Source organism: Cervus canadensis, chromosome 28, assembly GCF_019320065.1.
Source record: "Cervus canadensis isolate Bull #8, Minnesota chromosome 28, ASM1932006v1, whole genome shotgun sequence".
Classification (NCBI taxonomy): domain Eukaryota; kingdom Metazoa; phylum Chordata; class Mammalia; order Artiodactyla; family Cervidae; genus Cervus; species Cervus canadensis.
This window is the reverse complement of record NC_057413.1, coordinates 4308069-4328298: the sequence shown is the minus strand read 5'-3', so window position 1 is coordinate 4328298 and position 20230 is coordinate 4308069. Positions and strand designations below refer to the sequence as shown.

General features: G+C 45.9%; 1 protein-coding gene and 1 long non-coding RNA gene across 3 annotated transcripts in view; one reads left to right on the top strand and one right to left on the bottom strand.

Annotated features, from left to right (window-relative positions):
* LOC122429711 (desmoplakin) overlaps window positions 1–12248 on the bottom strand; it is a 44144-nt gene extending 31896 nt beyond the window's left edge. The window contains exon 1 of one of the 2 annotated variants that reach the window (XM_043450290.1): window positions 11670–12248. In XM_043450290.1, the coding sequence (XP_043306225.1) occupies window positions 11670–11863 (194 nt within the window). In that variant the 5' untranslated portion in view covers window positions 11864–12248. The remainder of the gene's footprint in view (window positions 1–11669) is intronic. The other variant, XM_043450291.1, reaches the window with a different exon arrangement.
* Window positions 10376–19986, top strand: LOC122429712. Its single transcript, XR_006266113.1, has 3 exons — window positions 10376–10680; window positions 16599–16719; window positions 19581–19986. It is a non-coding gene; the product is annotated as an uncharacterized LOC122429712 (long non-coding RNA).
* Window positions 19987–20230: the final 244 nt, after the last annotated feature.

The window sequence follows — 20230 nt, the reverse complement described above, 5'->3', positions numbered from 1 at the left end:
CAACTGAATGACTAAACAACAAACGATACATCTTTCTGACCATTTGAGAACCATCTCGCTCTTTTATCCCAAAAGGTTTCAGCACGTTTTTCCTAAGAATAAAGGCATTCAAATATATAACCACAGCAGAATCATCAAAATCAGGACATTTAAAACTGACGGGACACCATTTTCTAATCTACAGAACATTTTCAAATTGTACTAATTAGCCCAGTAATGTTCTTCACACCACTTTTTTTTCCCCACCCAGGTCTAAGATCTAATTGGGCTTCCCTGGTGGCTCAGAACGTAAAGAATCAGCCTGCAATGCAGCAGACCTGGGTTCGATCCCTGGGTCAGGAAGATCCCCTGGAGGAGGGCATGGCAACCCACTCCAGGATTCTTGCCTGGAGAAACTCCACGGACAGAGGAGCCTGCTGGGCTACAGTCCATAGGGTGGCAAAGAGCTGGACATGACTGAGTGACTAAGCACAGCACAAGATCTAATCTGGAAATAGTCTTTTGAGTCCTGGAAATGCATTTCTAGCAACTTCTCTGTCACTCATCCCACGTCAGTGCCACCAAAAGTCCCTCTGGAAAAGGGGGCTTCAGCCCAGAGTTGCAGGGCTTCCCTGACCAGTCTGTGAGGGCACTTGTAGGAGACGAAAGAAAAGCTTATTCTGCAAAAATATTTTCGGCAATCATAGACAATAATGGTAAAAAAAGAAAAAATGGGGTGAAGAAAGTGATGGCAAGTTTAAGTATCTTTAATGCAAAAACAAGGCACTTTTACTTTCAAGATGACGGTGGAGTATTACCCTGTACGATGCTCAGCCACAAGCGTATGGCAAACGCAGCACTTTACTGGAAGACGAGTGGCAGAAACCTTAAAACAAGGGTGGTGTTTAAGGAGAATGCTGTAGATACCCTACACTTTAAAAAAATATTTTATTTGTTATTCATTTGTTTGGCTGTGTAAGGTCTTAATTGCACAAGTGAATTCCTAGTTGCGGCATTCCCAGACAGGCATTGAACCTCCACCCCCTGCATTGGGAGCCCAGTCTTAGCCACTGGACCACAAAGGAAGTCCTAGATATTCTACATTTTAAAGAAAGAAATTAAAGAAATTCAGTCTGTTCCAGATATACATTAAAAGAGTCATCTATAATAAAACAAGTCTTATTTTTTTTAATTTGCCCAGATACCTTATGCCACAGCACAGCCCACCACGGCTTAGCTTAAGAGAGATTTAAAGCTCGCTAAAGTATTACTGTTCAGGAAAGACTTTACGAGTGTCCGTCCTACAAGAAACCTGAGCTTCTCCCAGCGTTCAAAGCCATGTCAGGCCAGCCCAAGCTTTCAGATAAAACTGACGCCGGCTCAATATACTGGACTTTCTTTTATGTGTGTCTGTGTCGGGAAGGGTGTCTGTGCACTTTAAAGGAAGAATTTCACCTTTAAAAAAAAAAAGAAACAACTTTGAAAAGCACAGGCTGTACCAGGCAGAGATGGGGTAAGGTCACAAGAATGTGGGACGCTCCCCCTCCGCTCCTGATTCTGCCTCATCTCACATCCGAGAGGCACTTTCTCCTGCTGCCACCCGTTGGCAGCCTGTCCCGGCCAGCCGGGCTCCCGACATGCCAGCACCCGCTGAGAGCGTGTGGGTGAGAAACCAGCTCCCCTGGGAACCGGTGCCAGGTGGGGCCAGGGCTGCTCCAGGCAGGCCGGGCACCGCCCACCCAACAAAACCAGGGCGCCCCACCCTCCCCGCATGAATGCCGCCCTTCTCCGCCTCCCACTCAGAATCAGGCAGGGGACCTGGCACACCTCCGGGAGTGCTGAGATATAAACAGGACTCCAGCCCTTGTCAAAACCTGTGCAAAATTCCAATTGACTTAGAACACTTTCCAAAAGGCACCTATTGTAATAGGGAGGAAAGACCTTCAGGAGACAAAGAGAGACATTAAGAAGCACAGAAACGTCATTGAGAGACCGAGGATGGGCAGGCAATTAGGGAGGTCCTGTGAATTTGTTTTCCTAGCTGAAGAGGCATGAGAGGACCTTTCTTCTGAAACATTGGGTCATTCTGATCTACCAGTGGGTTCAGAGGGTGATTCCCACAAAGAATGCCAGTCCCTCCCACATAGACAGGGCGCTCTCAGCGCAGCGCAAAGTCAGAGTTTCTTCAATGACTTAATAATGTGTGCGACTATAAAAACTGCTTAGCACAGTGAGCTCCTAGGCAGGTGCCGATGGGGACGCTGGGTGAGGGAAGCGCTTGGCCAAAATGTTCGCTTGGGTTTTTCCGTATCGTAAAAAAATTAAGATATTAAACATTAAAAAAATTTAAAAAAAGCAGAGAGGCCAAACTTGTGAATGAAGGTCTCTTAAGTGTATATGCAAATTTTTTTGGCCTTGCCTCGGGGCATGTGGGATCTTAGTTCTCGGACACAGGATTGAAACCATGCCCCTTGCAGCGTAGGCAGAGTCCTAACCACTGGGCCGCCAGGCAAGTCCCTATAAGGTCTTTTTAAAGTGACTTTATGCCACTAGATTCCTTTGACAACAAAATAAACTCATCAGCTCTCTTTATCCAACTACTAGAGTAGTTAGTTACATGACACTTAGAGGAAAAGCAATTAAATGTTGGTTTAAAATATTGTGAATTTGCACTTTAAAAAAAAAGTAACTCCATAGTATTAATAATACTAAAAAGAATTATTCATGTTTTACTAAAGGACATGCTTATGTTCACTATACACACCCTTGACAGCCGCTAAATCCCTCTGTGTTTGCCTTGGCAGGTCAGGAAACAGATTAACAGCTGTCATGCACCAAAATCTAACCTCTTTAAAAGTATAAAAAAGAAAAATGAAAAGCTAAACTGTAAGCACAGTGTAATGAAGAGCCTTTGGTACTGGGACTGGTCTATAGGAAAGTATGATCTGATGAAGCAAATCTTCTCTTAGACACAACCTTTCAAGACTGGTCCTTAAAGCAAGACCTACAGATCCCGTCTGTCGTCTGTAAAATTTCACTTCAGTCGGAACATCCTTGGGAAACACCATCAAAATGAGACGGGAGGAAGGGAGACCCAGGCCCCCTGAGGTTTACTGGAGGAAAGAGAATCCACCTTCACATTTCAGCGGTCCTGTTTCCGCCCAGTGACGGATCCACACAGAGCTGGCTGTACTTAAATCTAGGAGGCTGTGTCTGCTCAGAGGATTCTGACTCACCAGACACCCAGATGCTTCGCAAGGCTGGACCCTACAGCAGAGGAGCCAGGAGAGCTTGCTTCAGGGAACACCAGTGGTTTTTTGTCATTCAAAATTTTTTAAGTCAAAAGCATATTTTTTCACATAATTTTAGATTTTTTAGTTAATATCTGAAATTTTTTAGATCTCAGTTAATTCATCTGTTAGGCTAGATTCTGTCTAAAATTTCCTTAGCTCATTTGTTCTGTAACTTTATTTTATGAAGCCAACAAATGCACTACTCCTATTGAAAATAATTCAGAAGTCTATGTTCTGTTTAAAGATAATAAAGTTTCCTCTTCATATAGTGCATTTGGGGAAAATGTGAAATTCCATCAGACAGGAAGAAATCACCTTTAAGTAAATACGTATCTAACAAGCACATAAGGACTTTACAAATCCTTAGCCTCAAAGAAATTTTCAGAACCAGTACGAACTGGTGTTAGGGGTGCAGAGATTTTAAACCATATTAGAAATTGAACTAAAGACGTCAAAGTTCAATTTTTAAGTTTTATTTCAGTGACATGGAGGATGAAGGATGTCATGCAAAAAAAAAAAAAGAAAAAAAAAAAAACTCATTTGGGTCAAACCAATAAAAAAATAATTTTGACCAAAATTAATAGCTTGCCTTGAAAACATAACATGTGTCCTTAAAAGTTTTTAACATCTCTGAAATCCTTATTATCTTCAAACTCACAAAGACAAATGATTCATACAACAAAGGGCCTGCCTACACTTTTTTGGAAAATCCTTCCTAAAACTTGTTTAAACAAGTAAGGGTTGCAGCAGGTTTACATAAAGCTCCCTTCATCAGAGGCTAAATGGAAAACATGGTCAGGATTTTCATCTAAGTGGGCCACATGAAAGCATAACCAGTATTATAGAGCTTTCTGTTTTATTTTACTACCTACAAATAACAGTCATTTCTTTAAAAAAAAAAAATTCCAAAATTAACTGTGAAGTCATTAGTTTAGCACTTTTCCCAAGATTATAGGAAAAAAAAACAAGAAAAATATTTTGAAAAGGGGAGTGCAACATTACAAGATTAAGACCTTTTTTTGATACTTTGTTTTATGAAAGTCTTTTACAGTCTTTCATGCTGTTCATTAGACACTTGACCAGAGCCCCCGGCTCTGTATGTCTTCTTGTGTATATATTTTCTCTCCCACTCGGTTCCTTCTTTCGTTTCTTCCTCCTTTGCTCGGTCTCTTCTCTGTCTCTCTCTCCTTTTTATTCATTCCACCAACACAGGACCCCAGACATGTGCCAGAAATGATGTCTTATGTGTATTTAGATTCACAGAATAGTGACCTTGGAAAAACTCAATAAATATTTGATGGAAATTATGATGATTACATAACGCTCTTGAAACTTAACTTTCACTAACATGGACTTAAAGTCTATTTGCTTAGCTCCTTACAAGGTTCAAAGCTCGTTCCATACATTACCTTGTTTGAGTTTCTTTAAAAGAGCTTAACTAAAAAGAAAAACATCCATGGAGTTTGTTTTTTTAAAAATTGTTTACTGCATCTAAGGAAAATACCCTACCTTTAAGACTCACTAAACACATGTCAGTGGAAATATCACGTATCATTAGTTACCCTCCCAGGGCTGCGGCCTGCATGCACAGAGCTTCCTGGCACACCTCTGCCCCCATTCTGCACGAGTTATTTACACACCTGTCTGGCCTGCTCCTGGAGAGCAAAGTCCCACATCTCAGCCACTTTCAACTCCTACACGCACCTGACAACAAAGGGCTGTGCACACAGAAGATCTCTAATGCATGTTTGTTTGGTTCAGGAAAGGGGAAGAAAAACAAAGGCGAATCAAAGGCTGGTATTTCCAAAGATCCATCAGGTAGCGCATTTACCTCACCCGAATAGTGGGCAAAAAATGCTTTTCTTTTTTCCTATCAATTTTAGAAAGAAGGCTTCCTCTGAGCCTTCCTTTTGTCCTCCCCCAGAATCTTCGGAATCAGGGCTCTAATCAAGGCCCACTTCCTCCCCATGCTTACTATTTTCACAGTTTGTTGGTGAAAGGTGGGGGCGGGGCGGGGAGGGCAACCCGATCACAGATCATTAACTTCAGAAAAGAGTTTGGGGGCCACCCCTGCTCAGCCGCTTCCGGCAGGACAGCCTGTGACTTGGAGCAAGTTAGTTAGACTGGAAGATCACAGCCACCTCCCGGGGCTGGCCTGATGCTTAGAGGAGCCTCCGAGGCTGCAAGCCCCGCGGAGACGAAATCCTCCTGCTGGGTCGCTCTTACATGGGAGCAGCGACTGCTGTCGTGAAATGATTCTCAGATTTCCCTTTGATTTTTCACTTTGTGGTTTTTGCCCCAATTTATAATCTTGAACTTTGCCCAGTTCCTAATTTTAAGGATATCTTGCAGCAAATTGAGGGTAGAGTGAGAAGCAAAAAAAAAAAAGAAATGATGACTGAGTATTAAGTGTGAGGCATTTCAGACTTTTTCAAGTAATTTTTAATTCCTAAAATTATCTATAAGATCTAAAATAAAATTTGAGACACTTCAAAGAGAGTGATATGTTTTAACTGCATGAAAGACATTTTTTGAAAGGATCAGAAAAATATGCTTCCTTTTCCTGTATTAAGAAGGGATGAGTATTTGACCCTTAAAAATTCAAAGCCAAAATAGGGATTTGTATTTTGAATTCTGTCCCTATATGAAAACTTACATTCCTTCTGATGTCTGTAAAAAATTTTTTTAAAAAGTCATGTAGAAGTTATCTAGTTATCCACCAAGAAGTGAAAAAACTGAAGTTGTTAGTCTCTCAGCTATGTCTGACTCTTTACCACCCCATGTCAAGACTCTGAATTCCAAGCAAAAGCTTAGGCCTATGGGCTACAGCCTCCCACTCCCGGGTCATCATCTCCACGAAATCCAGATTTCGCATTCCTGGGGTCTCTGAAGGTCCTGGATCCTCCCCAGCCCAGGGTGTTGGTGATAAGGTGCCCGTGACGATGGGGCATGCTGGCATTTTACGAGATGCTGTCTCTCGGAATCCCGGGGTCTGTAGGGCAGTGGTTTCCACATCAGAACCACACCTGCCCATTTTCCCAGGATTGCAAGAGGGAGACAGAGAAAAGCAGAGGGCGGGGAGCAGGGCCCCGGGCACCAAGGCCTCAGGACTCTGCCACTCCTTCCAGAACCTCTGAGAAGTCCGGAAAGACTGGTTGGCTGAGAGTTAGACTCCCCAAGACACACCCAAGCCCTCCTGGGATCCACCCCAAGAAGTCGGCGTGGAGGCATCAGCAGTTTTTGCCTTTCCCAGGACATTTCAGCCACCTGAACAAGAATGAAATGATGCCCATATTTAGAGGAAAAATTAACTACTTGTTGGAAGCTGTTCTGTAGATCTGCCCAGCAATTAGTGGGCTTAACTGCATTCCTCCGCAGATGGAAACTCTACAGGAGTGTGAAGGGAAGAACACAGTGGTTACCAAATACATCCCAGGAATGCAGCAATTTAAAAAGAAGTGAAAACTCATTGGATAAAAGCGTTTACAAGGAGAAGAGATGTGCAAAGTTTGATCTTTTCTTGAGCCATGGTGGTATACTGGACTCAAAGGCAGCTTAACTACTAACTCGCTGTGTGACCCAGGCCAAGTCGTCTAACTACGTTATCCTCAGTTTTCCATCTGTGAAATGGGAAGTTTGTCGTGAGGCTTGAGATAACAATATCGTGGGTGTTTGTCCTGTGATGATGTAACTATTATTAACCACGGGTGTGATATTTGTATCAAATATATTACTTAAACTTAGTCACTATGTAAGTGGTATCATCTGCCTTATATTAAGCGACACTGAATCTCACTTTGCCATCGTTTCCCAGAAAAACATTTGGAAAGATCATTCTATGGGTCACCCACCCCTGAGCCTGTTTCCTCAGATTCTCCCCTGCCTCTCCGATCCAACTCTGAGCTGAAGCTGCCACTCCATCATATCCACCTCCTGTCCCACTGCCACCAAACTGGACCAGACTTTCATCACTGCCCCCCTTCGCTGGTACAACTGCTTCCTTAAGGCACCCCCCCCCCCCAAACAGTGCTGCCGTGAAAATAGTCCTAGAGCGCTCTGGGACAGTCTCATCTCTCTGCTCCTTCAACGGAGATCTTGACTGGCTTGGATGAAACCTGAAGTGGGTCTCCTGTGCCTACCCAAACCTCTCCACCACGGAGTCAAGCTCTCCCAGGCTCTGTCCCAGCAGAGCCTCCTCCTTACCTCTTTACTATTTCCCCACTTCAGCAAATGCTCCATCAGGAGACCACCACTCTCTAGCCCTTGAACTTGCTCCCGGTTTTCCACCTCTCACATTTTTCTCCTGTTCTTCCCTCCCGCTGGAGCACTCTCTGCCCACCTGTCTTTACCAGCTGAAATTCCCCAAAGTCCAATTCAACCACTGCCTTTATAATGAAGTCTTCCAAGTGCCGCCAATATAGATGTTATCGTGTCCCTTGTGAAGCCTGAGTCACCGGCGCCCCTCCGGTGTAACAGAGTACTTATGTCCTTATCTTCCCTTAAGGAGCATCTGCTCCCTTCCAGAAGCCCTTGTATCTCCACCTTTGAATCTGCCGGACACCTAACACACAGCAGATGCCCAGGAAGCACTGGCTGAGGGGACACACACATGCCCTTGAGCTTTCATCCTGGAAGGACAGGGCTGTCCAGTCTCCTAGACTTCAGCTCCCGGCCTGAAGGTACAAGAGGGCAGAGGGCAGGCGGACGAGCCCTGAGTGGACTCTGGGATTCGGGGCAAGTCTTAATCTCTTTATCTCTCAAGTGGGAAAGTGAGGTTTATGTCCTCCCCAGCATCCCCTTCCCACTCTAAAATTAAATGTAAATATGCCTGTTTCATCTCATGCTAAGAAACAGGCTTCTTTTAAAAGGTAGTTTAAAATAGGTATCAAAGAGGGAGGCTTCCCTTCCCTCAGACAGTAAAGAATCCGCCTGCAATGCCTGGAGAACCCCATGGACAGAGGAGCCCGGCAGACTCCAGTCCATGGGGTCGCAAAGAGTCAGTCAGAACAGAGCGTCTGAGCACAGCAGAGCAGTGACCACACACGTTCTGGTTTGGAATTCGCTGAGTTCTGGAGAAAAGCATTACCATTTTATGCACATATTTCTGTGGCTTAGTGAGTGTGAAGTGAAAATCGCTCAGACGTGTCCGACTCTTTGCAACGCCATGGACTATACAGTCCATGGAATTCCCCAGGCCAGATGGAGTGGGTAGCCGTTCCCTTCTCCAGGGGATCTTCCCAACCCAGGGATTGAACCCAGGTCTCCCGCATTGCAGGCGGATTCTTTACCAGTTGAGACACAAGGGAAACCCTTAGTGACTGTATTTGGCTGGTAATCCTCCTACAAATTCCATACTTTCATCAGCAGAAGATCTAACTGGAGGACTTGGTTACTTGGCCACCAAATTTCACTACAGATTTGTGATTTCTACAGGAAAACGACTAGAGTAATTCTGCCTTCATTGAAAATAGTAACGTCCTACACAGGAAAAATCCAAAGTTTAAATTTTCAAAAATAAACCTCTTTAATTATTAAGCATGTGATATGCACTAAACTTGAAAATATTAAGTTAGAGCAGCAGAAGTAAATAAAGTCGTTACAGATTCCATGCAGCCTAAAACAAAGATGAAAAAGACAACGAGGGAAGGAGGGATTGTCAGAGTGAGCACCATCAGGTCCTAAACAGTGACAAGTGTTACTAAGAAAAGGACCGACAAAGGCAAGAGACTGTAAAGCCACTGTCAAAGGAAAAATAAGATTTGGGCTCTGTTCACACTCAAATCAATGTATTTAGGAAAGGGCTACATGCAAACATTGATCATGCAAAAAAAAAAAAATCACCAATCCAATTCAGTCAATAAAGTGGGAGCTTCAGAAACAAAGGAGTTTAGATTCAACCAGTCGCTCTCATGCTGGTTTTTAGGGGGGGCTTCTTGTTTTCCTCTTGTTTTTTTACTTTAAAAACAAAGCACCTCAATTTAGAAAAACATCCGGTCAGAAAAGTGCTTTTTAAATCCTTCCTCAACATTCATCTGGCGGAGGGCAGGTGGGTGAGAGATTGCATCTTGCTTCTGCAAAGTCCCTGCCAGGGACTAATAAACTCCCTCAACACAAGACTGCAAAAAAAAAAAAAATCCCTGGAAAACAGGTGCGGTGTGTGCAGGGACTGGCTGCAGTCAGTCGAGGTTTTAGTAAAATGCAGACCTTGGCTTCTGTGGGCTTTTGTGTGTGGCTAATAATGCTTGGCCTCTAAGGGCAACAGCACCCGCCAGGCAGCGGCAGGCCAGGGGAAACTCCAGTCCCTGGATCCACGTAGACCCCCGGTCACATGCCGACTGAGGCCCCCCACTCACCCCTCACCCCCCTGCTGCCCCTCCGCGGGCAGCTCCACAGCAAAGAGCAGAAAAACCACCTCCCTCCAAGTTAGGTCATTTTTCACTTGAGTCAGTTTTCCCTTCCCGCAGAGATGTAAAACTTGAGATTTACAAACAGCCTTCGAGTTGGAAAAACCAAACACACAAAAATGATGCTCTACTATGCGAAAACGCTGAACCTCGCCGAAATTTAAGGTTTCAGTGAAGAATTCTTAAAAACCAGGTGTCTTTTTATGCAGTTCATTAACCAAGATATTAATTACAAATTTACTTCTACAAGAAGCCAAGGGAGTGAAATAGTCCATTAACAAAAACGCGTGTTGTCAATTTAAAACATAGAATAACAGGAGCATTAAAAAAAGAAGAAAAACAACTTGGTTCATAAAATGCAAGAAAGAAGTGGCCTTGCTAATTCTGACTTGGGTTTAAATGGCTTTAAAAGCATGGAGGGATTTAAAAGCATGTGCTTCCCAAATACTGGACGACTTGGAGGGAGAAGTAAAGTTTCGGATTTAATGGCTGGACAAGTTTTCAAACTAACTTAAAAACCTAAGTGAAAATGAGCAAAAGTTTCTTCCCAGCCTCCCGAGTGGCTTGGCACATTCTTCCTGGAAACCCCCAGGCGCATTTTGCTCATTAAAGAAAGAGCTGCATCCAATCTTTTAAAAGAAAATTAGTAAGAAAAGAAAGAGCGCCAAGATTGAGACGGTTCTTTGGTCACTCAAAAAGGGCAAATAAAATTTCAAGATGCTCCGGGAAGATAAAGAAATGAATAAATCGAAGCCGAAAGCACGTTGCAACTGGAGTCCGTCCCGCCTCCAAAACTGCTGGCAAAACAAAACCCCCGGGAGTGGTTTCAATTTGCTCCTCCCCAGCCTAAGGCCACAGCGCAAGGTCGGCAAAGTCCTGGAATCCAGGCCTCTTTCCCCCAAAGCCCTACAAGGCAAGGACCTGAAGGGGGCGGAAAGGCGAGTGAGGGCCGAGAAATTCTCACGATTCACGTGGGCGACCCCGGCTCCAGGAACCGGGTAAATGTAGGTTTGTTATCTTTCTCCGCCCCCACCCGAGTGACCCCCTAGCTGATTTCCCCGCTGACTCGGAGGCAGACCTGGCCCTCTTCCCACGGCCCTCCCCGGGGCACCCGGACCAGAGCACCCCCGGCGTGGGGGGTCGGCGGGGGTGGGACGCGGCGCCCCGGCTCCGAGCGCAGGAGTCTGCGCCCGCCCCCCGCCACCGAAGTTGTTTCTCCGGTGCATTTTAAAAACCAGGAAACAAAGGGCGCAGGCGCGGAGCCACAGGTGTGCTCCCCAGCCGGGGCTGCGGCGCGGCCGATTCGGGCTGGGGGGCCGAGAGGCGCGGAAACAGGTCGCCGCCCCCGCCAGGAAACTCGGTCTAGGTAGCAGGAGAGGCCGATGAGGCGGAGCTTTCTCGACCCGGGACCCCGAGCGACCGGGACGCGCAGCTCTACACAAAAGCTCCCCGGGTGGCCGAGCTGCCCAGGCGCCGCTCCGGACGGTGTCTCGGGGTGACCACGAGTTGGCGATGAGCAGTAGCGCCCGCCGAGTCCACCACCCCGGCCAGCCCGTAGGCCGGAGCCCCCGCTTCTATACTGATTTACTTTTGGTTACAGTTAGAGAAGTTGGCTTTGGGGGTCGCAGCCCCGTCCTCCTGACCACCCATCTGCGGCCCTAGACTAAGGCGACGCCGCGCTAGGGATAGTCCCGGGGGGCAGCCGGGACACCGGCGCCCCGCCGGCACCCTCGCCGGCCGGCCGCGGGAGCGTAGGAGCGGCTCCCTTCCCCGGGCGCACGCGCCCACCCCCGTCGGCGCTGCGCGCGCTGGACAGCCGATCCGGCCCCAGCGCGACCGAGAAATGTGCACAGGACCTCGGACTGACCGACCGTCCCATTTCGGGACCTGAGTTTCCCGGTCGGTCACGGGTCCCTCCCGGTCCCAGGGTACGAGAGGAGGGTGGCGGCCCCGGCCCGCGCACCCGCGCGCCCTGGGCCGGCCGAGTACCCACCCGTAGCCGTCCGAGTTCTGGTCGGTGACGGTGCAGCGCCGCGAGTAGTACATCCTGCTGGTGCCCCCGCCGCCGCCGCCGCCGCCGCCGACCCCGCCGCAGGTCATCTCGTAGCGCAGGTCTGGGCCGGACTCGGCGCGGGTCATGCGGCCCAGCGTGTTGATGCGCGGGTGCGAGCCTCCGTTGCAGCTCATGTCGGCGGGTACTCGGAGTGCCGCTCAGCGCCGGGGCGGACGCGAGGGCCGGCCGGCTCGGAGAGGGCGAGGGGCTCCCGGGAGACGCCCCACGCCGGGGCTGAACCGGGGACGCAGAAGGATCGCGAGGACGCGCCTCTCCACTGGGGCCGGCCCGGCCGCTGCGAGCGCGGCAGACGGGCGGGGGTCGGGCGCCGGGGACGGGCCGGGAGCGGGAGCTGCGGCTCGCAGCGCGGCGCGGGCGCAGAGGAGCCGGGTCGCGGGCGGGTGGTGGTGTTGGTCGGCGGGGGCGCGAGTCTCCTCCCCGCTGGCGCCGGGCGCCGAAGCCACACCTGGCCGGTTTCTTCCCAGGGCGGGGTGCGGCCGCCGCGCCTCCCCGCCCCCCCGCGGGTGTCACCGACGCGCCCCGGCCGCCCCTCCCCACCTGCGCCGCCAGCCCGCGGCTCCGCCCTGCGCGCGGGGCCTGAGTAACTCGACAGGGCGGGGGCCCGGGACCCGAGCGCCCGGGGCGCGCGGCGGGCCGAGGGCAGGGCGTGCGCGCCGCCCCGAGCTGGAGTGGCGGGGAGGGAGACGCCCCCCCCCCCTTTTTTTGAGGATTTTACGGCCCCCGGGGCGGAAATAAGCTGAAAAATAAGTCATTCTATTGCACAGTTACTTATTAAACATTCACTTTTGATTATCCCTGGAAACGGTGCGGGCTAGGAACTATTGAGGAGAGAACGCTTAGATGATGAGGTTATGTTTGGAGGCTTTTTAAAAATTTTCTTTTAGTCTGGTAATTCAAAATATTGAAGAAGTCCGTTTTCCGACGCGTGAAACAAGTCCTTAGCCAGAATCACTGCTTTCCGGGGAAGTGTTCACCGTAAATAACTAATTTCTTTGGTATGATGATAAAAAGGAAAACACTACGGTTTCCATAGGGCACCATGAAACTATAAACTGCAGTTTCTTTCATTCTGCCTGATGATGATCAGTCATCTTAAACGAGAAATTGCAAAGATTGCCACCCTGAGACCGTTTCCAAATTTTATAAAAGAACTCGGGGACCACTCCTGTCTTGCGCGCCCCTGGGCAGCAGCTCCCTGGACCCATCCTTTTAGAAACAGCTTTTCCCACAAGCCAGGGAGCTTCAGCCTCCCTGACAGCAGCAGAGAATCCTGGGCAGAGATTGTCCACTGGCTACAGATGAGTCAGGCGGAACATTCCAGCGACTTGATCTAGGGCCCCGCCCAGTTAGTGCCTGAGTGTGACCCACACCGCGGTCTCTGTCACACCGTCCATAAAAAGCTGCTTTTATACTTCGGAAACAGTGTTCAGTTACTCTGCAATAAACACCATTTAAAGATCTTTATAATAAATACCTGTCGTCTCTCTAAACAATGACAGTTAACTCATCTTCTTATACAATATATTTCTGCAGTGTTTATCAACTGAAAAGAACAAAAATCAAAGTGTATTTGTATGTATATGTATAAACTGAAACTATATTTGTATGTGTATGTATTAACTTAAAAGAATCAAAAATCAAGCTATCTTTGTGTGTATATTTGCATGTTGTAAAGAGAATGGAAGTTCTCTAAAGATTCCATTTTATAGCACTCTCAATTTCCCCTCAATTTTTAGGCACAAATCTCAGACAGCATATCCTTCTTCTCCACCATGAACTGCAGAGTTCACCAGCCCAAGTCCAAGCAGTTAAAGATATCATGAGATAAAAGTTTACCAGTTAGCACACTCAGTAATTCCCAACATTTTCTCAATTTCCTCTTCTAATAAAGGCAAATGTGATAAGTGTTCAAAAGATTTCACAAACACAGATATATAGACAACAACGTTCCCCTGGAGAAGGAAATTGCAACCTGCTCCAGTATTCTTGCCTGGAAAAGTCCATGGACAGTGAAGCCTGGCAGACTACAGTCCACGGGGTCGCAAAAGAGTCAGACACAACTGAGTGAGCACACACACACAGTGACAAGAACAGTGTTTCTTCTGAAACTGAATCAGTGGCTGGAAGTCAGCATCAGTACAAGTGGCTGATATCCATGGGTGGGAGGGGAGAAACCTTTCCAGGGTATCAGTCCATAATGTGTAGTAAGAAGGTCACAGTAGAAGTCTCCTTAACCACAACACTCATCTGTGAACCAGCTCCCAGTGTGGTGAAAGCTCTGCTCAACTGGGGGAGGGAGGCAGGGTAGTGGAGGGGGGTCCCTCTCAGAATTCACACTGGGTAGTCCATGGCACCGTGGTGAAGAACCCACCTGCCAAAGCAGGAGACACAAGAGATGTGGGTTCAATCCCTGGATGGGCAAGGTCGCCTGGAGGAGGCCATGGCAACCCACTCCAGTGTTCGTGCCTGGAGAATCCCATGGACAGAGGAGCCTGGGGGGCTACAGTCCATGGGGTAACAGTCAGACCCAACTGAGCGTGTACACACACACAGAGTCTGGACCCAGTGTCACCCAGACTCGCAGAGCAGCCCAGCAGTTACACAGGGCTGGCTGCCCGTTGTGTCCTGGCTCACCTGACTGCCTCCTGCGTTCCTTCTGATGTTCCCAAGAATGCCACTGACAGCCAGGTGGCCAAACATGCCGGGCCTGGGAAGACAATGATGTTCATTTACCTTTCTCTAAGGAAGACAGGAGGAGGAAATAAAAGATGGACATGACCAGTGGAGCCAGACATGCACACATTTGTTGTCTAAATGGGCTGTCTCACCGGAGGCTCACGGTGAAGGCTGGGGGTCAGAAGACCGCCCTCCTGATCTGAGGGCTCCAATTTACTTGGTAACAACTCTGTCTCCTCAGGTGCCAGGGGGAATTAACACCTGCCCTCCAACTTTCCAGACCTACGTATGTGGGTGTTCAGTCGCTCAGTTGTGTCCGAATCTTTGCAACCCTGTGGACTGTAGCCCACCAGGCTCCTCTGTCCATGGGATTCTCCAGGCAAGAATACTGGAGTGGGTTGCCATTTCCTTCTCCAGGGGATCTTCCGAACCCAGGGATGGAACCCACGTCTCCTGCATCTCCTGCATTGGCAGCGCAGAATCTTAACCACTGAGCCACCTGGGAAGCCCTTCCAGACCTACAGTGAGGATCAAAGGAAAGATTAAAATATGTGAACATTCTTGAAAAACACAGAAAGCAAAGGTAACACTCATTAAACCAAAAGCTCTTCACTGGGTATGAAATTTTACTGTGTGAAACTTTAGTCCTTCTCTCTTTACCCCACATGTGACTCAGTAAAACTCCCTCTTGGAGACATTTAGCATTCATTTAAAAAACCAGGGCTTCCCTGGTGGTTCAGATGTAAAGAATCCACCTGCAATGCAGGAGTCACGAGAGATGCGGGTTCGATCCAGGGAAGATCCCCTGGAGAAGGGAATGGCAACCCACTGCAGTATTCTTGCCTGGAGAATCCCATGGACAGCGGAGCCTGAGGGGTTACAGTCTATGGGGTGGCAAAGAGTCGGACACGACTGAGAGACTGACATGAACACACACACACACACACACACACACACACATTTAGAAAGCAGTTATGAAGCATCTACTGTAGGCTCACTGCTGGTCACTCACGGTAGGATTTCATCTGCAGCAGGAAAACAAATAATTGCAATACAATATTAGGTCTGCTGTTACATGGTATGTCTTCAGAATTTCTGGGGCACAGGAAAGGGGTTAAAAAGTAGCTTTTTTTCTTACAACTAGGTTGCTGAAGTTTAGAATCCAATGTCTGGCACAGTCCTCACTAGCTGACCTGAGTAAGGTCAGCTATTTTTTCCCTTCCACTTGTAGATAGGTCCCCTTGTACTGTTAGAGACACATCACTGACAAGTCACTTTCTCTCTAGCCGACCTTAAAAATGACCTTGCGGTTAGGAAAGAGGCATCAGTCGTATCCTGAACATATTTTTCAAATGAAACAGAGCCCCTTGATTTCAATGAGATTAAGCGGAACCATTTACTTGCTCAAAATCCATGGGACCTATCTCCTATCTCTTTGGGGATAAATGATAATCCTTTACCACAGAAAAGATTTACAACTTGTGAGTTAAAATAGCTGTTCTTCCTGCCTGCCACAGAAGTAGTATCCTTTTCTTCTTTTTTGGCCTCACCATGAGGCTTGAGAGATCTTAGTTCCCTGAGCAGGGATCAAACCCAGATACCAGCGGTGAAAGCGCCAAGTCCTAACTGGACCCCTGGGGAATTCCCAGGGAAGGAGGATTGTTTAACAAATTAGAACTACAGAAACTAGGATTGGAATTGTGTGTGTGTGTATATATATATATATATATATATAGCTATCTTATTTTTCCATTTTTATGAATAAGTTAGACTCCTCCAGAAATCATAAATCTGTGTTCTCAGTATTATAAAAAATAAGACCAATCTCTCCTAAAGTTGTTGAAGCTATTCAAAGCTTTAAATGAAGAAAGCAGTCTCATAAACCCACAGAAATTCCATTTCAGAAATGGGAAAATGTTTGTGAAATATATAAATTAGCCCAGAACTCTATTTTCCTTGGTTCAAGGGTCCGGGAACAGAAGAATTTTTCTGTTTGTAGTGGTTTTTCGTTTTTGCCAGAGGAGGGGGATTAACTTTTCAGAAATTGCAGAGCTGAAAGAAACATCTCAAATACACTTTCTGTTTCTGTACCGAGGACTTGCCCCTTGGTTTGGGGACAGATGATATCTGATAAATTGCGTGTTTTGAGCATGTTTTTTTGACTCCCTTTAGCTGGATAGCACAGATACTGGAGATTCATCTGCCCTTTCCTGCCTAATCTTCTTTCATTAAGAGCCCAAGGTTGCAAGATCAGGAGGCTGGAAGTTAGAGGCATGGCTGACGACATGCACAGGTATGGCTCCATAGAAGACACCTACACCCTTGGCCAAGTGACTTCTAACCACCAAGCTAAACAATAACTCACATTGATTTTCTTGGGGAAGCATACAGTCACTGAATAGGACACAGGAGCCAAATAAGCTAGTCTTCAAAATACGCTCTCAAAGGAGTTTTCTAAGCTCACCCTTGTGAGGGACTACCGTTCTACCATACTGGGGCTGGAGCGCTTCCTCAAAGGTCTGCAGAGTCAAGATACAGATACTAAGCCCTGTTGTCAGCCATTAGCACCACACGGATATATAATGTGCTAACAGGTCCATGAAGAAAATTATGAAAAGCTGCTCAATATCACCAGTTCAGTGGATGTGAATCTGAGCAAACTCCAGGAGACAGTGGAGGACAGAGGAGCCTGGCCTGCTGCAGTCCCTGGGGTCGCAAAGAGTTGGCCATGACTCAGCCACTAAACAACAGCAACACTCAGCCTTTACTGAAAGAATTCAAAATGTATATTCCACAGAGGATTTCAGAAATGAAATCTGCTTTGAAGAACGTTTATCCCAGGTGCTTTCAAAACTTTGAGAGCCTCAGAGCTCTCTCTGTCAAAGAAACCCTGTGAGGAGAGCCAGCAGCTGGCTGGGTCGTGGTGGGGCCAGGCTGGCCGTAGCCTGCTGGGATCACAGTCCTACCCACTGCGTTCCCTCAACACGAGAGCTTATAAACCAAAAACCGCAAGTTAGTGACAGGGAAGAGTGAGTCCCAGAGGGGTTGAGAAGTCTCCTTGAGTTACTTAATACGTAAAACGTCAGCATTCTGTTTCCAGTCTCTGCACTTTCCACAAGGTCAAAATTCAGGCATGAAAGAATATCTTTCTGAGCAATGATTGGTGTTACTTTGAAACCAAAAACCATCAACTGTTATTTTCCTACACTAGACATAGGATGTTTGGTAGGACAGTGACAATAAAGTAATCAGCATGCTTTGCAGAAGCTACATCAAAAAGACTACTCATCATTTTTAACCATATTCCTATAGGTGAGCTGGTTGTCTTTCCTGACATCCTCAAGTCACAGGGCATATTTTCGTTTTGGTTTGGTTGTACTGTTGTTGGTTTTTAATATAGCCTCCATCTTTTAGGAAAAGTGAAACTAGAGATTCATACACTAACAACGTTAAGTCAGAATGGAAATGAAGCCATAAATGACCTGACACCTAACTTTGGGTAGAGTCTAGGGCAAACCAAATGTCACCTACTGTCTGAAGTGATCATCTTTCCAAACTGTAGACATTCACAGGCAAGCCAACCATTATCACTTTATCATCATGAAGAATTTATTGCCTACACCTTGTTTCTCTGCTGCAGAGAGAAGTGTCCACATAAGGAAGTTTAAAGAATAAGTTCCTTAAAATAATAATAGGAAAACACACAGGGAGCTACATTCAATGTCCTGTGACTAACTATACTAGAAAAGAATATGAAAAAGAATACATATGTATAGCTGAGTCATTTGGCTGTATAGAAGAAATTAACATAACATTATAAAGCAGCATTCAATAAAATTTTATTTTTTCAAATAAAAATTTCAATAAAATTTTAAAACTAAAAAATTAATATTACAAAATAAATTTTTAAAAATTCCTGTCTTCAGTTATGTTGACAACTAAAGCAGCTAAAGCAGGAGACAGAATATGAAACAGAAATCAACTGGTAGTATTACAAAATCACAGAAAGTGGGAATCTAAATAGAGCAGGAGCTAGGGGAGGGAAATAAAAAAACATCTTAGGCTTTGACTGACTCTCCTAACATCTAAGTTTATGATAGTTTAATTTTGTCACAGACTTGGAAAGATTACAGACCATCAGGAAGAAACACTCCGAACTCCTGGTTGTACACAGTGGAAAGAGGCCGTGAGAATTTACACTTCTTGCCCAGCTCTCAGCCTGTGAGGGCAGACCTCAATGTGAGCGGAAAGTTTGCTAGCAGATCAAGCAAGAGGCTTGCTTAGAAGGATGAGGCTAAAGTTCGGATTCCCCCACCCTTTGATTGTAACAGTGTGTATGTTTGCTGTAGGATACTCAGAAACAGTAGAAGGGAACATAGAACAGGCAAGAAAATTTCACCTAAAATATACAATCCAGACCAAAGCAATCAAGCTAAACAATTTTTGTAGATGTCCTTCTAGTTTTTTTTTCCAATAATTTTTTTTAACCAAACTGATGTCAGATTCCCTATACAGATTCATTTCCAATTTCTTAATTTAGCATTATGTCATGAGCATTTTCCAAACTCATTTAAAATGTCTTGTTAGTATCGTTTTTTTTTTTTTTAAGGGTATTATTTTGTTGTTGTTTTAAAAAGGCTTCTTAAAAGTGGTAAGGGGCAATTGCTCGAGCTTTCTATACAACACACCTCTGTTCTAGAACTTTCACATTAATGGCAAACAGCATTCCCTGTGGATGAGAAACAGAGAGGGTGAGGCAGGGCTGGAGCAAGGAGCAATCCAAGGGAGGTGGTTATGACCATCCCCAAAGGCGTGTTAGGGAAACAGTCCTGCCCGAGGGACGCAGGGAAGTGCTTGGAGGGTCTTCCCAGCGATCCTTCCTTAGCCCGGCTTCCCTTTAACAAGAGCTGGGCTCAACAAAAAGTCATCCAAAATCGAGAGAAGACTATGGAGGAGTGTTTCTACTGCCATAAATCAATGCCCTTGACATCCAGTCTAACTTAATTTGTGCTTTTCTTTTTACTGATTTGCAGAATTTAACCTGAAACATTTAAACCTTGCTGACATCAGCCAGAAACGTTTCACATTCAGGAAAAAGTTATAGCACAGTTCTGAGGCAGTTTCAGCAACCCCTGAAGCTGTTCTGTCTTGCAGAGGTGGGTGTGGAGAGCTACGCGTCATTCCCGTGAAACCTGTCTGACGGCCCCTGGGAGTTGTAACCACTTAGCAATTTGGCTCCCGGTGGAATCAAGCAAAGCATCTGGAGTCCTTTCCCACCCTGGCCCTCAGAAGAGATGTCATCTGTCATCTCTGAACAAGCTTTTGTTATTCTTTACTGAATAAGGCAAAAAATAATCTCTCAATTTAAAATCCGAATTACTGTATTCCTAAAACAAAAGTCAGTATTCCAATTTAATGTATTCCTGAGAAAATATGTAATACACAAAAGGAGGGTTTTAAAACCTCCTTTTTAACTACAGAGGGACTTGACTTGTAAGAGGCACTTATATTAATATTAAATACACTTTGATCTCAGAGTTATCATTAAAAATAAATGTTAAGAAAATGGTTGTGTAAATCTAAAATTTTTTAAAAGTTTGAAGAAAATGAGAGTACTTGCATAGACTGGAGGGAAAATGTAAAGTAAAAAAGGCAATTTTTAAGTCATATGGTCAGATTTTTAAATTAAAATGATAATTTTTTACATTAAAAATATGATTACAAGACATATAAACTTAAAACATAGATGTTATCACTGAAAGATCTATTTGTTAGAATATACATTTCTAGTCATAGATCTTTTA